The sequence below is a fragment of the Sphaerodactylus townsendi genome, linkage group LG03 (assembly GCF_021028975.2).
Source record: "Sphaerodactylus townsendi isolate TG3544 linkage group LG03, MPM_Stown_v2.3, whole genome shotgun sequence".
Taxonomy (NCBI): domain Eukaryota; kingdom Metazoa; phylum Chordata; class Lepidosauria; order Squamata; family Sphaerodactylidae; genus Sphaerodactylus; species Sphaerodactylus townsendi.
This window is the reverse complement of record NC_059427.1, coordinates 141383990-141406933: the sequence shown is the minus strand read 5'-3', so window position 1 is coordinate 141406933 and position 22944 is coordinate 141383990. Positions and strand designations below refer to the sequence as shown.

Genomic DNA, 22944 nt, shown 5'->3' with positions numbered 1-22944 from the left:
TGGTTGGTCTGGGGTGTGTGTGTGTGTGTGGGGGGGGGGGGTTGGAACTTGAAAGTGGGGTGACAAGATGACAAAGACGATATACTCTTAATAGGTATGCATTAAAAGGAATTTGAGCAGGGCTGGGGGAAAGCTGCACTGCTAGGTAGTCCTGTTTCTAAAAAAGTGAAGGTAGTCCCCCGTTGCGGCAAGGTTCCGTGCATTGACCCAAGGACGTTATGATGCGCTCAGGTTCAGTTGAACATTTGACTGCAGGGCAGCTTGGTATACTGGACCTTGGGAACACATGCATGTAAAAGGCACAGGTGTCCTGCTCTACTTTGCAACTGGTTACCCTACTGTTATAAACATACCTGTGCTCTTCGTTTTATAAAATCACTGCTGGGTATGTTCTACCCTCTGAAAATCTAACCCTTCTTTGCCTCACAAATTCACAAAGTCAGTCAAGTGGAGAGCAGTGTGAGCTTCTTCAGCTGGGATCAAGCAAGGAAATTCAGGCGGCTGGCCATGCCAGACTCACGGCTGGGCACCCTCTTATGAAACCTTGTAGAGCAGGGGTGTCGAACTGATTTGTTACGTGGGCTGGATATGACATAAATGTGACTTGGTTGGTCTGGGTTGTGTGTGTGTGTGTGGGGGGGGGGGGGGGGGCCTTGCGGGGGAACTCCCCAAAAGGGCAACCCGCCCGGACAGGCCCGGGGGGGGGGGGGGGCGGGGGGGGGGGGGGGGGTAGGCTGCCTCAGCTGGTGGGCCCACAGCAGGCTCATCAACTCAGATTGGCACGGGGCCATGTGTATGTCTGTGCACGCGCATGTGCGTGGCTGCTCACTAGGCCCGATTGGGAGCGGAGTGCCTGCCTGAATTGATTGGGAGTGAGGGGTGCTGCCTGGACTGGCAAGCCCACCTCAGATGGCTCGTGGGCCTGATAAACCCTCTCAAGGGGCCGAATCCAGTCCCTGGGCCAGATGTTTGACATCCCTGCTCTAGATCATATTCCCTTCTTTCATATTCTAGATCATATTCCCACTTTAGATATTACAAAATTTAAAGCATTGCATTAAGGGAAATAACATGCAACCTGCATGTTGTTGTGGAGAACTGCAAGTGTACAGTATGGCCTGGAAGAGAATCTGAAACAAATTGCACTGTTGCTGTTGACATAAGGGAATGCACTTGTGTAGCCATAACATGCAAGGGTCCACAATGAAAACTGAGTTTCCGTTCCCCACTGGGCAGTGTTTTTCACTCAAGACTGTTGCAGGGTGTGGAACGGCCCTTAGGAAAAGAAACCAGCGGCCCCACCACCCAGTTGCCTCCCTCCCAACACCCATCAGTCATCCGATAATCTCTCTGCTTAATTTGAAAAGTCATTTGCCATGTGGAAGTCCACTAGGGTTTGCAGTTGACAGAAGGAAAGCGTAGGCTGATAGAGAGGGACTCCTCAAGTTCATGCAATTAATCTATAGTAGCAGGAGGGCTTGAACACCAATTTCTAGATCACATCTCTATTTACTTGACACAATCTGTCTAATCTATCTAGATACTCCCCACCCCACCCTCTTGCCCCTTCTTTGCCAAGTGGGAGTGTGTGGATGGGTTACAGCACTCCTGGCTGGTCCCCTTCCCTTTCCATTGCACTCTACAGGAAGATGGAGAAACATTGGGAGTTCCTGCTGGGGACAAAAGGTTGTGTGTCACACGCCCTTGCTCCCTGTTCTTTCAAAGATCCTGCTCCCAACCAGTCACTAGAACTTCTGCCTGTCACCTTCCCTGAACGCAGAGAACATAAATCCCATCCAGCATCTATTAAAGGGACTGGACATTTTTCTCCAGACACACTGGGCAGCCCATGCAGCAGGCCCAAGGAGCTCTGACTCTCAATGCCTTCTTTCAATCCACTACCAGTAAAGCCCTAAACCGAGTTATACCCTCCTAAGTCCACTGAAGTCAATATACTTTGTTGTCACTCTTCCACTGAAGTCCGGTCCATTGAAGTCAGTTGTCTTTGACTGGATTTGCCAAGAAGATACACTGAAGACTCTGGTGAAGGGGAAATTAAAGGAAAGAATGTCAGCTAGGAAGGCCCAAGGGTTGGCTTTGCTAAGCACACGCCGGAGATAAGCAGGACTTTGTGGCATCTGTTAAGGCTTGCCAGAGTCAGCAGGAAGTGTGCTGGCCAGCAATTGCTGCCTGGGATCTGCCACACTATTTTTGTATCAAGCAAATGCTGTGTCAGAGGACAGTTTCCGGAGATGCTGAGCCTTCTGAAAGAGCAGCTGGCAGGGTGACAAGGTGGGCAATTGTTCTCAGCCCAGCTGGATATAAAAGAGGGGGGCGGAGCTCGTGTGGGACCTTTGGTGCTGCCATCAAAATACCAATGGCTGCAGCTGAGTGTTTTGTCACAGTGTCTTCTTCTGAGCCAGCAGTGAGATTCTTGCAGGTTGTTTTAGTATGTTCAGTGAGCTGTTAAAACAACTCCTCCACTGCCCACACATCTTAAAGTTGCTTTATCCAGAATCTAACCACTGGTCCCTTTTAGCTGACTGCTGTCTGCTCTGATGGGCAGCGGTTCTGCAAACCCCCACTTGTAAGTCTGACAGACCGTTATTCTGGGGGCATGAATAGGGGACTTTTTGTCTTCATAACATGACCTTTCCTCTCTGAGCTGTATCTCTCGACCTGGTACAACTGGGTCTGGCAGCCTGTCTCCCCTGCCTTGCTGAACCCCAAAGGGTGCATCTTTGCAAAGGTATTATGTCCATGTCTGTCCCAATTAACCCCGCTTCCGAGGAGCATGGCACAGACCATATCAATGGCACCAGAGCAGGTGGCACTGCTTTTAACCTGCTCAGTTGGCACCCAGTTCACAGCAAGGCCTGAGGTCATGGTCTGAGAGGTATTCAAGATTGCATCATTGAGAAGCAAAGCACTGAAAAACCTTTGTTGTCATTTAATACCTTCTAATCACCAGAAAGACAATATGCTCCTGAAAAACAATGGTCCCCAGAAAACCCCCCTCGGTGTTTAATCTCTGGCCGACATGATGGAAGAGTATTTCTGGTTCAGGGGGCAGAGTATTGCCATGTACCCCCAGCCTTTGTGAGACAGATGGTGGCATCACCTGTGAGAAGAAAAAGCTGGCTGATGAATCTTGGATAATTCAGACCCCGTTCCAAAGTGAGCTGAGACCCAGCATCTGTCTTCCCCCAATATTAAGAGGCCGAGGAAGCTCCCTCACCACTTTCCCTCCACATCTATTCCCTCCCCCCTCTTCTTCTTTCGGAAAGTGAAGACACTTCTTGCATCCCCAGGGCCCTCGTTGGCATCTGAGAGCATCCATTAGCAGCCACTCTGACCCACGCCCCTTCCAGGCTTTGTGTTTTCTTATTTATGAAGCTGTTTTGAGGCAGCCAAATGGAAGGATTCCCCACATACACTCACTCTGTTCGATATTGCCTCTTCCAAGCTGACTGATTCACAATGGGGGTGATAAAGCAGAAGTTCAAGGAGGCCCCTCGACCCCATTTCCTTCCTGGGGTTATTGAGCACAACTGGTACCACACATGTGTGTGTGTGTGTGTGTGTGTGTGTGCGTGCGTGTGCGGAAGAGTAGTTTTGAATGTGACTGAAATGAAGAGTTTGTAACAGTCTGACAGGCAAGCACTTGCTTTGCACTTCTCCACTGCTGGGTGGAGCTCAACATTCCTGTACCACAGCACCCCCAACTGTGGTATTTTTGTTAAGGCAGCAACCTCCTCCCTGCTGTGGCTGAGGAGAGGGCAGCATGCGTTGCCTGTGGAAATTCTCTTCCCACCAACCACAGCAACGCTAAGGAGTCAGGTTTTCAGAATAATTTCTCTGGGGCAAATGGTGACAGGAAGCCGAGAGCCATAACATTCTGCTGCAGAAGTTGTTGGCGGGAGCGGGGGACAGAATATTTGGTTTGTCGTGGAGGGTTTTCGAAGAAAAGGGGAACTGGTGCAGGATGAATAGCCAAAGGGGACCATTATGCCTCTTACATTTCCAGCTAATTGGGTATACAGCTGGAGCATGAATACAGGAGTTTTCTTGGCTTATCCAGTCTCTGGATGGCAATCTGTGTGTGTGTGTGTGTGTGCGTGCGCGCGGGGGGGGGGGGATTCTGGATTCCTGAATGCTCTGGATTTTTGAATGTTATCTCCTGCCTATGGGTGATCAATTTTATTCTTGAAGATATCAGTGTGCCCCTCAACATCCCTTAACAGTGACCAAAGAAGAAATGCACATTGGGGATACACAAACAGGAGAGAAAGCGTGGTTCTTTAAAAGCTGGGGTCATGGGGGCCAGAACAGATTTAGCTCTAGCTGCTCCTCTGGGTACATCACTTAATTTTTTTCTAGCCAAAGGGGATAGTTGCCAGTCATTCCTAAGAAGGGATGTAAAGTGCTGCACTTAGAGGGAAGCAGAACTTGAGGGGCATTGTGGGAGGAAAATAGTGACAGGGGAATATTGGAAAAGGGTGAGAGACAGCCAGTGCCAAGAGATGCCGAGGGCTGGGGTGGGGGAGAGCCTGACCTTGAAGTGAAGGCCGGGGGAATCCATCAGCAGACTAGTGTTGCAGGGGAGATAATGTTTCTAGTGAGGAGGGATGTGAGAGGCAGAATACAGGAAGGTGCAGTAAGGGGAGAGGGCCATCAACTGGAGTTCCAACCTGCCCTCCCCCCGAGGGAGGGGTTGCTTGGTTATATAAAAGGAAATGTGGAACTTCTGATAACTGATCCCATTGAGCTTCCAGCAGTTGGGAAGAAAAGGATGTCTTCATGATTCAGGTGACATTTGGTGCTAGATTGGAGAGTCCCAGAAAGAGTGGGGGAGGAAGGAAGGCAGCCCTCTCCCCTCCTCCCCACAGAACCGATCTGCTTGGTAATCCTTCAACAGGCTACTCAATTCACACCTGCATTTGCCTAGCGTGGAATATAGCTCATGAGCTGGCCCTGTTGAAACACACGACTCTGCCTTATTCTGAATCAGACCATTCGTCTGTGCTAGTAGCTCTCCAGGCTCTCGAGCTGAGGTCTTTTGCATCACCTCTTATCTGGTCCTTTTAATTGAAGGCTGAACCGAGGGTCTTCCGCATGCAAAGCTGCGTGACCTTGGCCAGTAAGCCCCAAACACTCACAGCGTTCTTGTGAGGATAAAATGAAGAACAAACACCTCAAGCTAGCTTCTTCTAAATGAAACCATTTGTCTGTCAGGATCAGTCTGCCCTGTCAGGATCAGTCTACCCTGTCAGGATTGTCAACCCTGACTGGTGGTACCATCTGCTCGTTTGTGGAGGGCTTTCTCATCACCTGCTACCTCACCACTGGACTGGAAACACTTGCTTTTGAACCTGGCCCCTTCTGTACGCGATGCTGCTGCTTCTATTGAAGACAGTTTCCATCATAGCCTTGAAGGTGAGGCAAGGCCAAATATGGGGCCTTTCCCCACTCTCGTCGTTCCCCTCTATGCCGCGTGCTGCTCTCAGCGCGCAGCATCCCAGGCGCGTGCCCGGCCGTCCCCACGACCCCGCGCTCTGCGCGGGGCCATCAAAAGGCGCCGTTAAGAACAGCGCCTGGGATGCCACGCGCTGAGGGGGCGCGACAGCGGCAGCGTCGGGGCAGCTGCGCTGTCGCCACCCCTGTCGCCACCCCTCCTCAAGTAGCGCTGGGCCAAAGGTAAGTGGGGAAAGGCCCTTGGTTGACCATAAAGCCACATCTCTGTCTAGTGAGGGAAACCATGTGGGACCAAGGTGAGTGCTAGATGGGGTGACTGGACCACTATGGACTGTCCCATAAAGCAGAGCTAGTGACCCCCCTCCCACACACAGGCACCAATATCTTTTCCTGGATTCATCTATTGATTTCAAGTTGCTTTGAAAATGGACTATAAAAAGGTAAGGTATAAATTAGTGGTGGTGAACCTATGGCACGGGTGCCAGAGGTGGCACTCAGAGCCCTCTCTGTGGGCACGCACAAACAGAGTTCCCCCCCCCCCACACACACACATCTAGGCTGGCCTGGGCCGCTGGGCTCGATTATTAGCATTAAACCTAAGACCTAGTTTTGGGGAAGCAGTGTAGGTAACCCTGTTAAGCGCTGTTAAACCCCACTGATTTTCATGTGAAGAACTGAAGCACGATCCTTTACCAGGGAGTAAGCTTGGTTGTTGGCAATGGGGCTTGCTTCTGAGTAAACCCTCCTAGGGTTGTGATTCACCCGTTGGAAGAGCAAAGCCACCGACTACCACCAAGCTCACTCCTGAGTAACGCACGCCTTGGAGCCAACCGTTTTTTCTAAACTAAAACCTCAGTATTCGGGTTAAATTGCCGTGTTGGCACTTTGTGATAAATAAGTGGGTTCTAGGTTGCAATTTGGGCACTCAATCTCGAAAAGGTTCGCCATCACTGGTATAAATACTTTTAATAAATATTTCAGCCCTTGACCTCAAAGTGATCACTCAACTGTGCTATGGGGTGTCTTAGGTACCTTGGAGAAAGAAACACCAAGCTTCTTGTGGGTACTACTGACCCATTTCCACAAGCAGGCCCTATGTGCCACTGCTGAGTGATCCTAACAGGCACCACAAGAATTTGTGAGCTACAAACAGAAGGTGCCTAGGATGAGCCTGTTGGATGCTAAAATGCATTATTGCACTGTTTCACAATGTTCTGTAAACCAAGATCCTGTTTGTGCCTGGGGCTTTGAGATAGTGGTTCATAGCAAACCTTCTGAGGCAGGCACACGGCCCCACTGGAGTCTAGGAGCTGGTGCAGAGTACCAAAAGACCTCAGTGTGGGGAGAACTGCTCATGCTTGTGCACTGTTTCACAATTTGCTCATGCCCCTGACTTTGCAGCCTGCTCGCTCCCCATCCCATGAGAGTCCCTGTGGGCTGGGCTTCCCGTCTGCCCCGTGAGCTGAGCTAGGTTCATGAGGAAGGTAGGCAGCGAGCCAGTCAGTGCCACTCTCTTCCAGCAAGACAGACACCCTGCATGTCTCTCTCCAACTCCAGTGTCTTCCTGCTCAATGAGGTAATGGGGAGCTGTCAGTCTGCTTGGCTGCATGGGTCTCTCGGGGGATAGGCTGGGGGAAAAGCTGGACAGCCCAGGAGTAAGTTAGGAAAGAGGATCCAGGTTGCAGAGCTGAGAACTGTGGGGTCAAGTTCTGCTGTCATCAGATTTGAGTCCAGGGCTGTCTCACTTTCCAGCTCCAGGGTTGCTTTTAGTTGGGCAAGTGCCCCAGGATAGAGCCTCTGAATAGAGCAAGAAGTGGGGACTCCTGCTCACCCAATTTCCCTGCTCTGCCATATACCTATTTTCCAACTGCCTTGGAATGGGTCTGACTCTTATGCCATACCCACTGCTAGCCCCTTTTCACTCCCTGCTCCATAACCCTGCAATGCTACCTTCTGGGTAAAATAAGGACCCCGCTGGTGGAAAGGCCCAGGGGCTCAGTCCCTACTGAATCCCCCGGGGAAGAACTTCATTCTTTCTCCAGACAAGCTAGCACCCCAGATCTGTTCAGTGCCTGTCCAAGAGGACAAAGTCAGAAGCTTTCACCCCAGCTAGGACCCCTGCCCCCCACCCCCATCCCCTGCAGGGCCAGAACTAGTCAGAGGCCCTTCCGCAAGCAGAGCTTTGGGCCTAGCTGCAAGGCGACGTCCTTGCCCCACACCCGCTGCTCCATCTCACAGAGTTGCAAAGTGACAACGAGGCTGAACCCGTCCTTCTGACCTGGCAGGCAACCCTTCCCCCGACATGGACTCTGCATCTGCTCTGGGGCTGTTGCTTCTGTCCTAGGTTGGCAACACATGCCGGGGCTCAGCTGGAGTCGAGCCCCGGAGTAGATGACGCCTTGGCGAAGGGGGCGAGGTGAGCAGCTCCCACGGCCTCCTGTCCCCCCAGATTTGCAATGTCTCCCGCCTGCCCGCCCATATTTCTGCTGGATAAGCCAGTGGGAGATTTCAATGGCGAAGGGGGTGGGTGGTGGCTCATCCTTGGTCGCTCCCCTCTCTTTCCTTCCTCCAGCCTCAGGGAGGATCCGGGATGGGGAAAGGTGCGGGGCGGGGTGGGGGGGGGTGGGAGCGAGGAGGCCGCCCGCCGCCGTCGGAGGCTCCCTCGCGCGGTGCAGCCCGCACTAATGTGATTATCTCGCGCCTGGCACGTCCCCGAGTTCATTACAGCGGGAGGAGGCGGAGGAGGCGGAGGCGAGGGAGGCGCGGCGGCGCGCACAGCGACCGTCGGGCGGAGGCGAGCCGGAGGAGAAGCCAGAGCCAGGCAGGCGCTTGGCAGCGGCGCGGCAAGGAAAGCAGCGGGGGCGGGGGGCGCTCCCACCCCTCCTTCCTTCCTTCCCAGCTGGCACCGCACCCCGGGCCCCGCCGGCCGGCCGGCTCCCTCCCCGCCCGTCTATGTCTTTTTCTGACTCCAGCGCAACCTTCCTGCTCAACGAGGTAACTTGACAGGCGAGCGCGCAGCCGCCTCCCGCCACGCGAGCTCAGCCCCCTTTCCCTCCCCCCGCCCCACTTCCCTCCCTCCCCCAGCTCCCCCTAAGCACCCAGGCCGAATGCGGGATCTCTCCAGCATCTTTCCCTCCCCATATTCTCCACCCGCCCCCATGGCAACTCCGGGCAGATTCAGGGGCGGGTGGGGAGGGGGAGAGGAGGAGCAGACTGCTGGGCATCCTTTCATCTTCCTCTCCCCCCCACCCCTATTTGCTGTATTCTGGGCTGGGGTCGTATGCTCAAGAGGACGATGTAGATCCCTTTTGAAAAAGACTGGGGTGTGGGATATTTTAGTATATTTTGGGTTTTTAAAGGGTGGAATTACTGGGCATCCCCCCCCCCCTTTCGATAGGAAAGGGGGAGGGGTTTGCTCATGCCAGCTGCTCTGGCAGTGAGCGAGGGCAGGCATATGGAGACAGAGGGGAGGGGGGCGGGGGGGGGGAATCCCCATCCGGCTCTATTTCCTGCAAAGCCACTTCCCCTTCCTTCCTATTTCCCTCTTCTGTCCCCTGGCAGCCTGGCCCGTATACAGGACAGTGGCCTTACCAGAAGGCTGCACCTGTCCCAGAGGAGGTAGCCCAGCCAGTGAAGCTCTTTCTTGGGGTTGGAGTAAAGTTGAGCTTAGATGAGCAAACAAAACTATGGAGCTGGAGATGTCAGAGAAGGCGGGAGGGGAGTGGGTTTTGCCCTGCAGGTCCAGCTGATGATGGCCAGGCAGCCTGGGAGGAGGGTCTACCCTGATAGTGAAGTTAACTAGTCAAGATATCTGTGGTCTTTTGGGAGATTTGGAGCTAGGATGGAAGCTGGTGGGGAGAGAACTGGGGAACAAAAGTGCCAAGGGAAAAACCCAGCTGGTTTGCGCTTCTCTTTTTTGTCTTCTGGGATTCTCTTATTATACACACACACACCCCTCCCAAATTCCTGTTGCTACCCTGATTAGTACTTGGCCGATAGGCACAATGGATTTCCCCTCCTGCATCTTTTGTTTAGGGTATCTCAGGTATTTGTCTGACTAGATTGTCTTGATGTTCTCCAGCCTAGTTGGAGCCAGAGTGCGTGACAAAGGTTAGGGGGTACAGAGAGGACACTCACATGTCCTACCAGAAGGATGCCCCAACAAGGCATTTACCTCCAGTTCTTCTCTTCCTCCTTTTTGTTACCCTCCTGCTATTTGTGCTTTGCCCCTTGGCCCTCTCCCACCATGTCCCTTTCGTGTTGCCCCTAAAAAGTAGATCCAGACAGTCCACTAGCAGTGCCTGGCTCCCTCCCATACTTGCCCATCTCTGTGCCTGCCCCCAGGGGAGGGCTGGTGGGTGGGCACTATTGTTTTTCCCTTCACTGCTGAGCTAAGAGCTCAAGAGCATCCAGGGTGGGGATCCAGCACAGAGCAGACTCGGAAAGCTTCGTGATTGTATGCCATCCGCTGCCCCCAACCCAACTGGGGCAGGGGGCACAGCGCGGGACATCCATCCCGTTGGACGAGCTAACACCTGTCTCCGTCCTCCCCTCCCCTGGTTGCTGAACGTTTTTCTCCCCCCATGTATGACGACTCCTATCTCCATGGATTCGAAGACTCCGAGGTGGCAAGTATTTTGACAGGCTGGTGGTATGCTTGGTTTTAGGCACGTGGTTTCACCCACTGCGGTAGCTGAAGCTGGCATTGCCTTTTTTTCACCAGGGCAGTGAGCTGTGGGGCTATTGCAGTGATGTTGGAAGGTTAGGGCAGATTGTCTGGGGGGGCTCCTGGAGGGCTGAAGGGGATGATGGAGTATGCATTTGTTTACGACACAATCACAGGTGACTCCTTGTTATATGCGTATTGGACATCTTTGATAGAGGAGCAATGAGGTATGTTGAGTGGGGAGTGGTAAGGTATGTCGAGGGAATCCCAGAATTATGGGTGTTGATGGTAAAAGGGGTTGTGTTTTCTGTGACTTCTCTCTTGGTTGAGACAAATGGGAGCTTTGAGTTCCCCTTTGGGAACTGAGGTGTATTTGGGGGCAGATGGGAATGCACTGGTTGTAGCTGTGTGGTGGGCTTCCCATGAAAGTGAACGTTCATTTGACGGCTCTCCTTGCTGGCTGGAGACTCCAGTGCATGATATCCTTTGGTATTTGTGCACCAGTCCAACTCCTGACATCCTCCCATGCAGTAGCTGTTTCTTGCCAAGACTGTGCTTTGTGCTTTTCTGAACCAGGATCAGAGAGGACCATGCAGGCTCAGTCCATAAGTAGGGCAGCCCAACTGAGCTAGGGCAGCCCAACTGAGCTAGCCCTTGTGCAACAAATTCCTGACTGGAGCTCCTCCTACATCTTTTGGGAATTGAGTGCAGATATTCCTTCACGTGGGACCTCAAAAATAGTGTTCTTCTAAAAGAAGTGTTCTGGCATGTTTCATCCAGGTGCTTGACCCTGAGTAGAAAGTTTGTGAGGTGCTTGGTTGGCTAGGGGTAAGAGAAGCATGGGAGAAAAGTGGCTAGGGAAACCTCTTGTAAGCCAAGAATTTAGACTGAACCTCTTCGCTAATCTCTGTAGACGTCCATCAATAATAAGACAGGTCTGAGGCTCCCTGCATGAAGCCAGAACAGTTCTTATCATGCTTGGACCTGATACTTCCTGCCCACTTGGCTGGGGTCAGGCATTCACCACGGGCACAGCTGCTCTGCTTTGAAATATGTGGGTGGGTGCCTGCAGGAGGAGGTGGATGATCAGATGACTTGACGGAACTGGGCTATGGGGGGCCTGGCATTTCTGCCTGAGTTGGGGGGGAGGGGGAAGTGCAGAGACAGCAACACACTGTGTGTGCCCACTGCTAGAAGTATGAGTTATTCCATTCTCTCCCCTCCAATTTTAGCACCTCTCCTCTCAGTCATAAACACCCTTAAAGACTGTTGCAATACAACATATAGTTTTTTTCAGTGGTGATGCATCATATGCTCAGTGTGAAGTGGGAGGGGAGAAGGATCCTGAATTGGGGTAGTAGATGCAGGGGCAGGAAATAATTGAGAAATGTATTCCAGATCCAGAGTCCCTCAGGGCCAACCAGGGATTCTTCCATACCTTCTTTACCACTACCCCCACTCCCTTTTCAACCTTGTTTCCTAGCTTAGAGAAATTGGTTGTGTCACTTCTCAGGGACTGAAGGGGGCAAAAAGCCAGCCAATGTTCTGAAGGAAAAAGAGGGCCTAACTCCAGTTTTGATCTTCAGATAATTTGTCCTTGCCTTTTATAACTTTATGTGAAGTCCAGTCACATAAAGTGTCTGGTAAAAGAGGAAGAACCATCAGCATCTTATCTCTAGACTGAGAACAAAAGTACATGTGACACAAGAAATCCACAACAAGGTTTCCTGATGTGTGATTGATCTGCAAAAAGGAGCTAGGAGGGGATTGATACAGACTGAGAACAGGAAGGTAATGCTGGTTCCCTTATCTGAAATGTCTACTTCAAGCCCCAGTAGAGAAAAAGACCAGTAACATGGGCTAAAAGGAGGTCACTGGGGGCCATTTCTGTTTGGGGAAGGAATAGCAAGGAGAAAAATTTACTTCCCTCCCTTTAACAGAGCTGTGACTTTCATCTCTATCTTTCTTTCACTCCCAAGTTGCTTTCTGCTGTATAATGACATGCCTGGGAAGCCACTTATGCATCTCCAGTGTAACAAGTAGCTTTACCCTGAGATACTAGATACTGGTGGGGATCTCCCTTCTTTCCTGCTCCCAACGCTTGGCTTTACAAATCAGGCAAAATAAACCCTATACAAGCGAGAACTGCCTTTTCTTTTAGAGGAAGAAAGCTTCAAAAAGACTCACAGTGGGGCTTATTCCTAGCAAAGTATACAGAAGATTGAAGTCTTAATATCTTCCCCATACCAGTTAAACACTTGATTTGGGGCCCTGGGTTCACTTGGCATTGTGTCCTGATTCATAAAATTGTCTGGGAGGGGGTCTGTGCTTCAGCAGCAGAGCATCTGCTTCGTATGCAGAAGGTTTCTGGTTCAGTCCCTGGCATCTCCAGTTTAGGGAATCGGGATGACAAAGATCTGTATCTAACACTCTGGAGAGCTTTTGCTAGTCTGAGGAGATAGTACTGACCATGATGGGCCAAAGGTCTGATTCGGTATACGGCAGCTTGATGTGTTCTTGTGACTTTTTCAAAATAAATGCTTGTATGCATGTACAGGCATTATAGGGATAAAGAAGCAAGCAAGTCCTAAGCTGCGAACATCCCAGTATGTCAAAATTAAATGCATCAAAGTTGTTGCAATTCAGCTGTTCTGGCACTCCATGTTTACAAAGAGGGGCAAACAACCTGATATGCTCAAATGTGGGTAGAGAAACACTGACTTTAAAAGGAGTGCTTCGAGAAACGGCACTTTAGAACTGCAGAGCAGTGGTGGGAAGGAGCGATTTAATCCTTTCTCCACCAACAATTTTGAGCAACAAAGACAAGCAGTCCCTCCACCTGCTGCTTCGGAACACAACCTTCAAAATGCAGATCTGCACATCTGTAGCTGAACAGCATGTATCTCTCAGGACAAAACTAGTCTGTGCCCTCATCCTGAGAGGCTGGCATGCTACACATTCTGGATGCCTGCAACTGCTCTTGCAGTGGCCGTGAGCTGACCGCAGACTATATCCAGCTTAAAGAAAGGCTTCAAATAGGAAGACAGGAGGAAATTAGCTTGCGATGGCGATACTGGGAGAAGCCCCCTCCCCTCACCCAAAACCTGTGGTCTAAATGTGCAGTGGCAGGGCAGCTATTGTTTGAAAGAGAGTGGAAGATAAGCGGGTAGTAATAATGTCGTCTTTTTGCTTCCTGATCATTTTCAGCTTTCCCCTTTCTTTTGTTAAATGTGAAAGGGTACATTTTTAGCATTTGTTGCAGCTGCTGCTGTCTCCAGCTTTTGTTATCCTAGGTGATGTATTCCTGCATGTTCTGTATCCCCCTCCGGCACTCGATCCCTGAGCTGCTGTGACTGTTGTTTCTAACCTGTCCCAGCACCATATCAAACTCCAGTAAGGCTGCCTTCTGACCCCACCTGCTGGCATTTGTGAGATTCCCCTTTCTACCTCTCTTGCTCCTCACTTTCTAAACATCGCCGTTGCTGGTGCTGCCTCTGCCCCACATCTAGCCCCTTCTAGTGTTGCGTGATCTTTCCTTTCTCCTTCAACTCCACCCCCCTGCTTCCCACAGAAGCAGGGATGTCCAGGTACTACTAAGAGGGAAGAGTCCCTTCCATCTGCTAGATCAGCGGTTCTCAACCTGTGGGTCGCGACCCCTTTGGGGGTCGAACGACCCTTTCACAGGGGTTGCCTATGACTCTCTGCATCAGTGTTCTCCATCTGTAAAATGGATAAATGTTAGGGTTGGGGGTCACCACAACATGAGGAACTGTATTAAAGGGTCGTGGCATTAGGAAGGTTGAGAACCACTGTGCTAGATGGAGAGAGTGTGTGTAGCAAAGCTTCTCTTCAGCCAGGCTTATCTCCAGAAGTGTTTCAGAATACAAGGACTTGGTCATGGCATATATCATAACATAAATGACTAGGGTCCCACTTATCGGAAGGAATGATTGCACCCATGTAAACCTGCCTGAACAGTGAGGCTGAGTGAGGGGATTTCCTGGTGGTCCCTTTCCCTGCCATGGTGCAGGGGGAGGGAGTACACAGGACCCAGACTATGGATCAGTCTCCCCGTGAAAAATCACCAGGCTCCAACCCTTTATGGGTTTTGGTGTCTAGCAAAGACCTTCCTATTCATCTGGGCCTTTGGCTTTTGACCCTCTAGATACCCCCTCTCGAGGCTGCCAGTCTGGGGTTGGGGAGGGTACGTGAACAGATAATACTATGGTTGTTATTGTCTTATATGATGATGTTTTTACTGTTGTTTCTAATTTTCTAAAATAACAAGGACAGGAAAGCTTAGTGAAAGTGAGAGATAATGTATCCCTGCCTCCATAGATAGGATTAAAACCAAACAAAAACACATAATTAAAACACAAGCTAAAATACATGCAAAGACATAAAAAACAACAAATACAGAGCTGGAAAGATCACTGAGGGAAAAGCCAAACAGAAGAAAGAAGTCTTCACCTGCTGATGGGAGTAGAGGAGTCTTATAAAATTATTAAGACCATTTTAAAATTTGGTTGGAGAGCATTTAAACATGCGCAAAGTGTTTTTCCTTTGCTACTGAGTGAACCTAGCCAAATCATACACTTTGGGGATTAGTCAGAAGGGTTTCAGGCAGACTTTGCAGCTTCTTTTTTAAAAATTAAACCTAACAAGAGATAGAGTCAAAAGTTTCTCTTCACCCTTAAGAAGACTGCCCTTTCCCTCCCTCTGGTTTGCTTCCCTTCCCCACTTCACACATTTCTGTGGAGTGTGAAGGAGGGAAGTGCGGTCCTCTTTCCCTCCTGACCTTAGCAGGCAACTGCGTGTCCTGCAGTGACATTTCCAAAGCAGAGAGAAGTTTCTTCAGACTTCCATCTTGTGGAATATGTGGTGTGCATAGCCTCAAATGGCTTTACCTACTTTTGTGGGGAGACCAGTGGGTAAAAAGAAAAGAATTTCTAGACTCCTGGCAGATGGGTTGGAGGAAATGTTCTGAGAGGCGAAGAGCTCTGTGCCATTTTGCACATCTCTCTTCTACACTTGGTTTCCAACTTAGCACGGGTCTCATTTCGTGTGTGGCTTGTGCATGGTCTGTTTCAAGCAGGTACATGCGGCAAAGGGCCATTTGGTGGCATCCTCCTGGGTTGACCCACAGCTGTGTGTGGTCTTTCTGGAGAGAATTCCTACTGTTTCACAGAAAGGATTTACATGTAACAGTGCTGAACTGTCCAGCAATTCTCTTTCCCCACGTCCTTTTGTAGCACCAATCCCTCCCTGTGGCTTTGCTGCTTTTGTGCCGAAGAGCGGGTGTGTTTACCCTCCCTGTGGTTTGCGTTGCTGTGGTGCGATCTCCCATTCCCCTCCCTCCCTGGAGAGCGACACCATCCACATAGCATGGGGGAAGGGATGCCAAGGTTGGTGTTCAACCCCTGCGCTGGTTCAGTATCACATTTTGGTGCTAAGCTGTTGCGTGCAGGAAGGGGGAGGGCAGAGCAGGCTTCTTGGGAGGAGACTTTTTTTTAATCATCCTCCCCGCTGTCCCTGAACTGCTTTAGCAAAGTCTTACAAATCGCATGTCTTGAGGTGGATGAATTTTGTGTTGTCCAAGCGAACACTTCTGTTTCCAAGAGGAGACAAACATCTAAAGTGGCCTTCTAGAAGCTGAAGTCAGCCTCAAAAGGAGGTGGATGTATTATCCCTTGGCTGTTAACATTTCTGAGGCTAAGCATCTTAAGCACAAAAGCTGAAAAGGCGGAAGGATAATACGTCTTCTGCCTCCAGCAACCCCTCTATCCTGTTTCTTTTTAAAGGGCTATGGGAACCTGGCAAAGGTTGCCAGATTCCAAGTAAGGCACGGGCTCCTGTGCCTTTCAGTTAATTTGTAGAAGGCAATGTTTGGGCAGACGCATTTTGCCTTTCACCAAAGAGAGAGGATGCTCCTGCAATTGACACAGCCCTCCCTTCTGTGCAAGTATTAAGAAACCTTGTGTAATATACCAGTAGCAGGGATTTACAAATGGTTTGTCTGGGCCTTCCTGAATGTTTCCTTCCCAGAATCCTTTGAGAATTGCCAAAGAGATTCTTTGTGTAGTGAAATATCCTTTAGGGCAGAGTATCTTTCCAAAAGAGACAGTCTGCTTGCATTGCACCTTACCTGATTGTTGTAAGGATTACGGAGACAACGTAGGTGAAGCACTTTGAATCCTTGACAAACGCTGCATCAATTTAAAGTATTATTACTGCTGCATCCAGGCAGGGTCAATCTCAGCAACATCCTTTAAAGAAACATTAGGCTCAGGTTTCAAGACTAGCAATCTGATTGTCAGCAGTTTTGATTGGGAGGCTGCTGCTTACCTATTAACTCTTCCCTGTCTGGATCACATCCCTGTCACTAATTTAATTAACCCCTCTCATCACCTTATTCTGCTTCCCTGTCTTGCTTCAGTAGCAGGCTCTGGTCAGGAGACCTCAATATCTTTGTTGTTTACTTGTTTATAGTAGGATTGCCAGCAGTCCAGGACAACCGACCTGACCCTTTACTAGAAGCCTGAAGGGATGTTATTTATTAGGTGATGTTATTTATCTCCCTGCCATAAAAACCTTCAGCTCCCCATTTCCACACATTGAGCCTCTATTAAAGGGAACAGGCCTTCTGGCAACAGTAGTTTATACTTCCCAACCATGTACAAGGTGCCTTATAATCTTTCAAAAATCAGCATAGGCTGTGGCTTCGACAACACAGGGAGAGGTTGGGGCTGAATGTGAACAAATGCACACGTGCAGTGGTGGGATTCAAATAATTTAACAGCCAGTTCCAAACTTCCAGTTGTGGGACTCAGTGGTGGGATTACAACCAGTTCTCCGAACTAGAAAAAAATTAGCTACCGATTCTACCGAACCGGATGTGAATAGGCTGAATCCCACCACTGCACACGTGTATACTGAATTTCCATTAACAATGGGGACGGAAGGCTGAAGTGTTCCAATGGAGGCTTGCTGAAAAGGTGAGGTTTGAAGAACAAAGAGGCGATTGTACAAGTCTGTTGATAGAATAGACAATATACTGGATAAACTAAAGTGGACGAGTAGGGATGGGGCAATAGCAGAGGGTTTAGCTACCTCAGGTATCTGATTGTGGGCAAGTGAGTCTTGGCATTTCTATGGCACTGCTGCAGTGTTCAAAGTGCTTCACATATGTGTTGCTTCAATAATCCTTGCAGTAGTCCTGTAGAGCAAGTCAGTGTTTTTATCTCCATATTACAGAATGGGGTACATGTTCATGGGCTGAGGACACCTAATGAGTTCATGACTCAAGTGAGATTTCATAGAATAATAAAGTTGGAAGAGACTGCAAGGGCCATCAAGTCCAATCCCCTGCCATGCAGGAATATATAAAGCACTCCTGACAGGAGGCCATCCAGCCTCTGTTTAAAAACTTCCAAAGAAGGAGACTCCACCACACTCCAAAGCAATGTATTCCACTGTCAAACAGCCCTTACTATCAGGAAATTCTTCCTAATGTTTAGGTGGAATCTCTTTTCCTGCACCTTGAACCCATTACTCCTTGCCTAGTCTCTGGAGCAGCAGAAAACAAGCTTGCTCCCTCTTCAACATGACATCCCTTCAAATATTTAAACATGGTTGTCATGTCACCTCTTAACCTTCTCTTCTCCAGACGAAACACACCCAGCTCCATAAGTCTCTCCTCATATGGCACAGACTCCAGCCCCTTTACCATTTTGGTTGCCCTCCACTGGACCCGTTCCAGCTTATCAATATCCTTCTTGAATTGTGATGCCAGAACTGAACACAGTATTCCGAGGTCTGACCAATGCAGAATAGAGAGGTACAATTACATCTGTCGATTTAGACACTATACTGCTATTTATACAGCCCAGAATCACATTGTCTTTCTTGGCTGCTGTATCACACTGCTGACTCATGTTCAGTTTGTGGTCTACTAAGGCAGTGGCGAAGCTACCAGGACCCGGGCACATGGTTTTGGGTTATGTGGGGGGTGGAAAATTCCCCCCAACCCCCTCCCCCTTCCCCCACAGCGCTCCCCCTGCGGCGCCCCCCCACACTTACATTACAAACCAAGCAGGCTGGAGGCATCAAAGGCCCTGGTGGGTACTACATTTCCCAGGGTCTCCTGGTAGTTCCTACCAGGGCCTTTGAAGCCTGGAAGGGAACAGGCCTGTTCTCCAGCCTGCTCGGTTTCTAAAGTAAATGGGGGTGGGGGGAGTGCCATGGGGGGATGAAAATCACACACCCCTGCAACTCCCCCACTTACTTTAGAAACTGAGTAGGCTGGAGAACAGGCCTGGGTCCCACCAGGGCCTTTGAAGCCTGGAAGGGAACAGGCCTGTTCTCCAGCCTTCTTGGATTCTAAAGTAAGTGGGGGGGGGGGGGGGCGCACTGGGGAACAACATTTCCCAGGGGAAGGGGGCGCCGCGGGGGGGGGGGGGGGGGAAGCCAGAGTGCGCACTGGGCACACTCTGGCCCAGCTACGCCTCTGTGCTAAAGCCCCTTCCACACATGCAGAATAATGAACTTTCAGTCCACTTTCAATGCACTTTGAAGCTGGACTTTACTATGCGGAATAGCCAGATCCACTTGCAAACAATTGTGAAAGTGGATTGAATGTGTATTATTTTGCATGTGCGGAAGGGGTCCCAGACTCCTAGATCCCTTTCACATGTACTGCTGTCAAGCCAGGTGTCACCATCCTGTATATGTGCATTTCATTTTTTCTGCCTAAGTGTAGTATCTTACATTTATATCTGTTGAAATTCATTTTGTTTGTTTTGACCCAGCTCTCTAATGTGTCCAGGTCATTTTGAATTCTGACCCTGTCCTTTGGGACATTAGCTTTTTAAGTTGGTGTCATCTGCAAATTTGATTATCATGCCCTCTATTCCATCATCCAGGTCATAGATATTTAATTGCTCTGGACCCAGGACAGAACCCTGTGGCACCTCCCTAGTCACTTCTCTCCAGAGTGAAGATGAGCCATTGGTGGGCACTCTTTAGGTTTGGTCAGTCAGCCAATTACAAATTCATCTAATTAATCTAATTCATCAACTGCCTTGCTTACAAGAATAAAATGGAGTACTTCGTCGGAGGCCTTACTAAAATCAAGGTATGCTGTGTTCACAGCATTCCTTTTGTCTATCAAGCTTGTCATTCTATCAAAAAAAGTTAAGATTAGTCTGGCATGACTTGTTTTTGAGAAACTCATGTTGACTTTTAGTGATCACAGTATCCCCTTCTAAGTGCTTACAGTCTGTCTGTTTAATTTTAATAGTATTTTTATTAATGTTCTCTAATATAATTCAAGAACAGAAAAAAAGCATAGAAAAAGGGAGGGGGCGCGAAATAACAGCTACCCATATACTATATACATTAGCTCTAACACATTGGATCTTAATATTACAACACTAACATCATTCAGAGAAAACATTATTTAAAAAAATTATTGTCTAGTGATCTGCTCTAGAATCTTTCCTGGTATTGATGTCAGGCTGACTGGGTGGCAATTGTTTGGGTCCTCCTTCTTACCCGTTTTTGAAGATGGGGACAACATTAGCCCTCCTCCAGTCTGCTGGGACTTCTCTAGTTCTCCAAGAGATTTGGGCCATAGATCTTTGTTGTTTTGGTCCTGGCTGCTACTGTGCCTCTACGAGCAGCCTGCCACCCAGAAATATCACCTTGGAAGCTTTTATTGTCTTAGAGTTGTGTGAGGAGGAAAGACTCATTGGCTGTGTTTCTGGGTGCCCAGTTGCTGTTAAATATAATAGGACAATGGGCCCAGATGGGGGAGGAGGGGAGAATGTTTTTGGTCATTCGGCTATATTATATTGCATGAGCATTCCAGTTTCATTTACTTTGTTGATTTATACTAGGTGTATTCCTGTTTCTGTTTGGATCCTGTTTTGCTTTTGTGGTGGTGAGGGAGATTTTGGGATGCCTTTTTCCAGCATTAGCATGGACATATGGACTTATTAAAGCTGCCTTCTGAGATTAGGTTATGCTTTAAATTACTTATGCTCAGATTTACTATTCTCCTAGATGGTTTTCCAGAGCTGCGTTCCAATGACCACTTCTCCCAGCAACTGTAAACTACTAGGCCTTAAGCAAGGCATAAGTAGTACAGTTTAGCACTACAAATGGATCCTGCTGGGTTGGGTTGTGGCTTGCAGGGGATGCTCATAGGAAATACTTGAAGTCCAAATGTACATGGTTTAAATTCCTGATGAAAACTGCCTTTGTAGTTGTGAATCTGTTCTTTTTTTATCAAGAGAAAAGCCAACTGAATCTCCAAATGCTTGGAGAGATATTTCTAATCCTCCTATTTTCTATAAATAAATACATACATGAGGAGACTGGTACTTCACTGAATTTTTCCCCATCTCCTCAGGGCTCAGCTGATTCCTATACCAGCCGCCCATCGTTGGACTCTGACGTGTCATTAGAGGAGGAACGTGAGGGTGTGAAGCGCGAGGTGGAGAGCCAAGCTCAGCAGCAACTCGAGAAAGCCAAGGTATAGTTGAGAAGGCATCGGCTGGGCAGATAGAAGTCTCTACTCTGTGAGACAAGTTGGACCTTTGAAAGAGCAATAACTGTGGGGGTGGGGTGAGGGTGTTCTGGGGGTGTGGTGGGCGCATGGCGTTCTGGGGTGTGGCGGGGCGGAGGACGCACCTGTGCACCGGCCGCTTTCCCCCCTTGCTACGCCTCTGGTCCTGGTTACTATGCAGAGGCAGGCAATGGCAAACCACCTCTGTTCATAAGGTTGTCGACCTCCAGGTGGAGCCTGGAGATCTCTCAGGATTGCCATTGTTATCCAAACTGCAGAGATCAGTTCTCCTAAAGAAAATGACTGCTTTGGATGATGGACTCCCTGGTAGTTTACCTTGCTGAGCTCCATCCCTTTCCCTAACCCTGCCTTCTGCAGACCCTACCCTCAAAATTCCCAGATGTTTCACAATTTGGAGGTGGCAACTCTGTTTGTCCCTTGCCTTGAAAACCCTAAGGGGTTACCATAATTTGGCTGCGTCTTGATGGCTCTTTCCATAAATTGATCATCCTGCATTCTAAAAAGAATAAAGATTTTAGATTATCTGTACCTCCATGAATGATCATGTGCTCCATAGATGAGAAGTCTTTACTACTAGGAGGGGATAACAACTTCTTTTGTTTCACTTGGCTGTTGATTGAAGGGTCTGTTTACATTCCAGCATTTTTATGTTGGGGTGGTACCACGTAGGTCCCCCATTCTTGAAACCATAGGCATTGGGGATGGGACAATTTTATCCCATCACTGATTGACTCCTTTCTCTATACAAGCCACTGGAATGGTATTCATCAGTTTAGGAAGAGAGAGAGAGAGAGTAATTGGGAGAACCACTGAGATAGAAGAGGGTGCCCCAGCAACTGCTATGTATCTATAGACACACCTAATGGCTACCACTCTTTCTATGAACCCAGGAACCAGTTACATTTCTTGTAACAACATCTGCTAGTTGTCATGTCCCTCTGAGTACAAGTAAAAGTGTCTTGGCCCATTCTTTTCAGCCAAAGTCCCAATTTTGTGGGGTGGTTTCCTGTTGGATGTTAAGCGTTTATCTGCCTAAACAGCATCTAGGAGGGCATGTAAGATGGGACTATTTAAGAGAGCTTTTGATGAATGGGTGGGTGTATAGTCTGATAGATGGTTCTTTATTTATATTTATTTTGATATTTACACTTATCTTTTCCCTAATGGCGACCTGCAGTGACTTTTGGCACTATTCTCCTCTCCTCATTATCTTTAAAACAACAGCCCTTTCAAGTAGGTTAGACTGAGAATTAGTGACTAGCCGAAACTCACACAGCAAGCTTCTGTGGCAGAGCAAGGATTTGAATCTGGGTGTCCCAGATCGTACTTTGACTACGCTATACGGGATCTCTCTTTGTAAGATAATTATATCTACTTTGCATGGTTTTAATTGTTATTGTAAAATTGCTCTATTTTCTATGGCTTCGTCACATTAAGTGAGCTGTGTCGGCTCTCTTTTTTGGGAGGTGGGAAAAGGCAGAGTACAAAACTTTTAATAAACAAAATCGAACAAACAGAATGAGGGCTAATGTTGTCGTGGCCAGCATCAGGATTCTGCAGACTCCAGAAAAAATAATTATCAATAGTTCCGTTTAACTAGTGAAGGGCAGACAGGCTGGGCAAATCCAGGCAGCATCCCAGAATCCTTTGCTTAAATGACTCATTCAAGCAAGCTATGCCTCATTGCTAAATGACACGTTAACCCAATGGTTAATATACAAAATTGACATCTCTTTCTTTCAGCTGGCTAAAACAGCAGGCCTAGTTCAGTGTAAAGAGACAGCAAAGAGGCTGTAGTGCCTTCTTCCAAAATTGCGGGGTCCATGCTGAGCCCTGGGTTCCAGCAACCATCCCACCTTGCTACTGTTTAGAACCACTCATGATGTTGATGATTGAGCCTTGAAATTCATTCTTGCGATGAGATGTGCAAAAGCCAGCAGCTTACCTGAGCGCTGACACCTGTCTCTGTTTTCTCTCTCCCCATCCTGTCCAAAGCACAAGCCAGTCGCATTTGCTGTTCGTACCAATGTCAGCTACTGTGGCGCACTGGATGAGGAGTGTCCCATGCAGGGATCTGCCATCAATTTTGAAGCCAAAGATTTCTTGCACATCAAAGAGGTGGGACATGGATGAAGCTGGGGACTGGGGGAAAGTATGGGAAGACACCTAAGTTTCAAGCAGCAAAATGCATGTCTGGCACTACTGTTTCCAGGAT

At 48.9% G+C, this 22944-nt stretch overlaps 1 protein-coding gene across 1 annotated transcript in view; it reads left to right on the top strand.

Annotated features, from left to right (window-relative positions):
* The first annotated feature begins 9882 nt into the window (after nucleotides 1–9882).
* CACNB3 (calcium voltage-gated channel auxiliary subunit beta 3) overlaps nucleotides 9883–22944 on the top strand; it is a 32409-nt gene continuing 19347 nt past the window's right edge. The window contains exons 1-3 of the mRNA XM_048487440.1: nucleotides 9883–10103; nucleotides 20553–20675; nucleotides 22725–22847. Coding sequence (XP_048343397.1) covers nucleotides 10059–10103; nucleotides 20553–20675; nucleotides 22725–22847 — 291 coding nt within the window. The 5' untranslated portion in view covers nucleotides 9883–10058. The remainder of the gene's footprint in view (nucleotides 10104–20552; nucleotides 20676–22724; nucleotides 22848–22944) is intronic.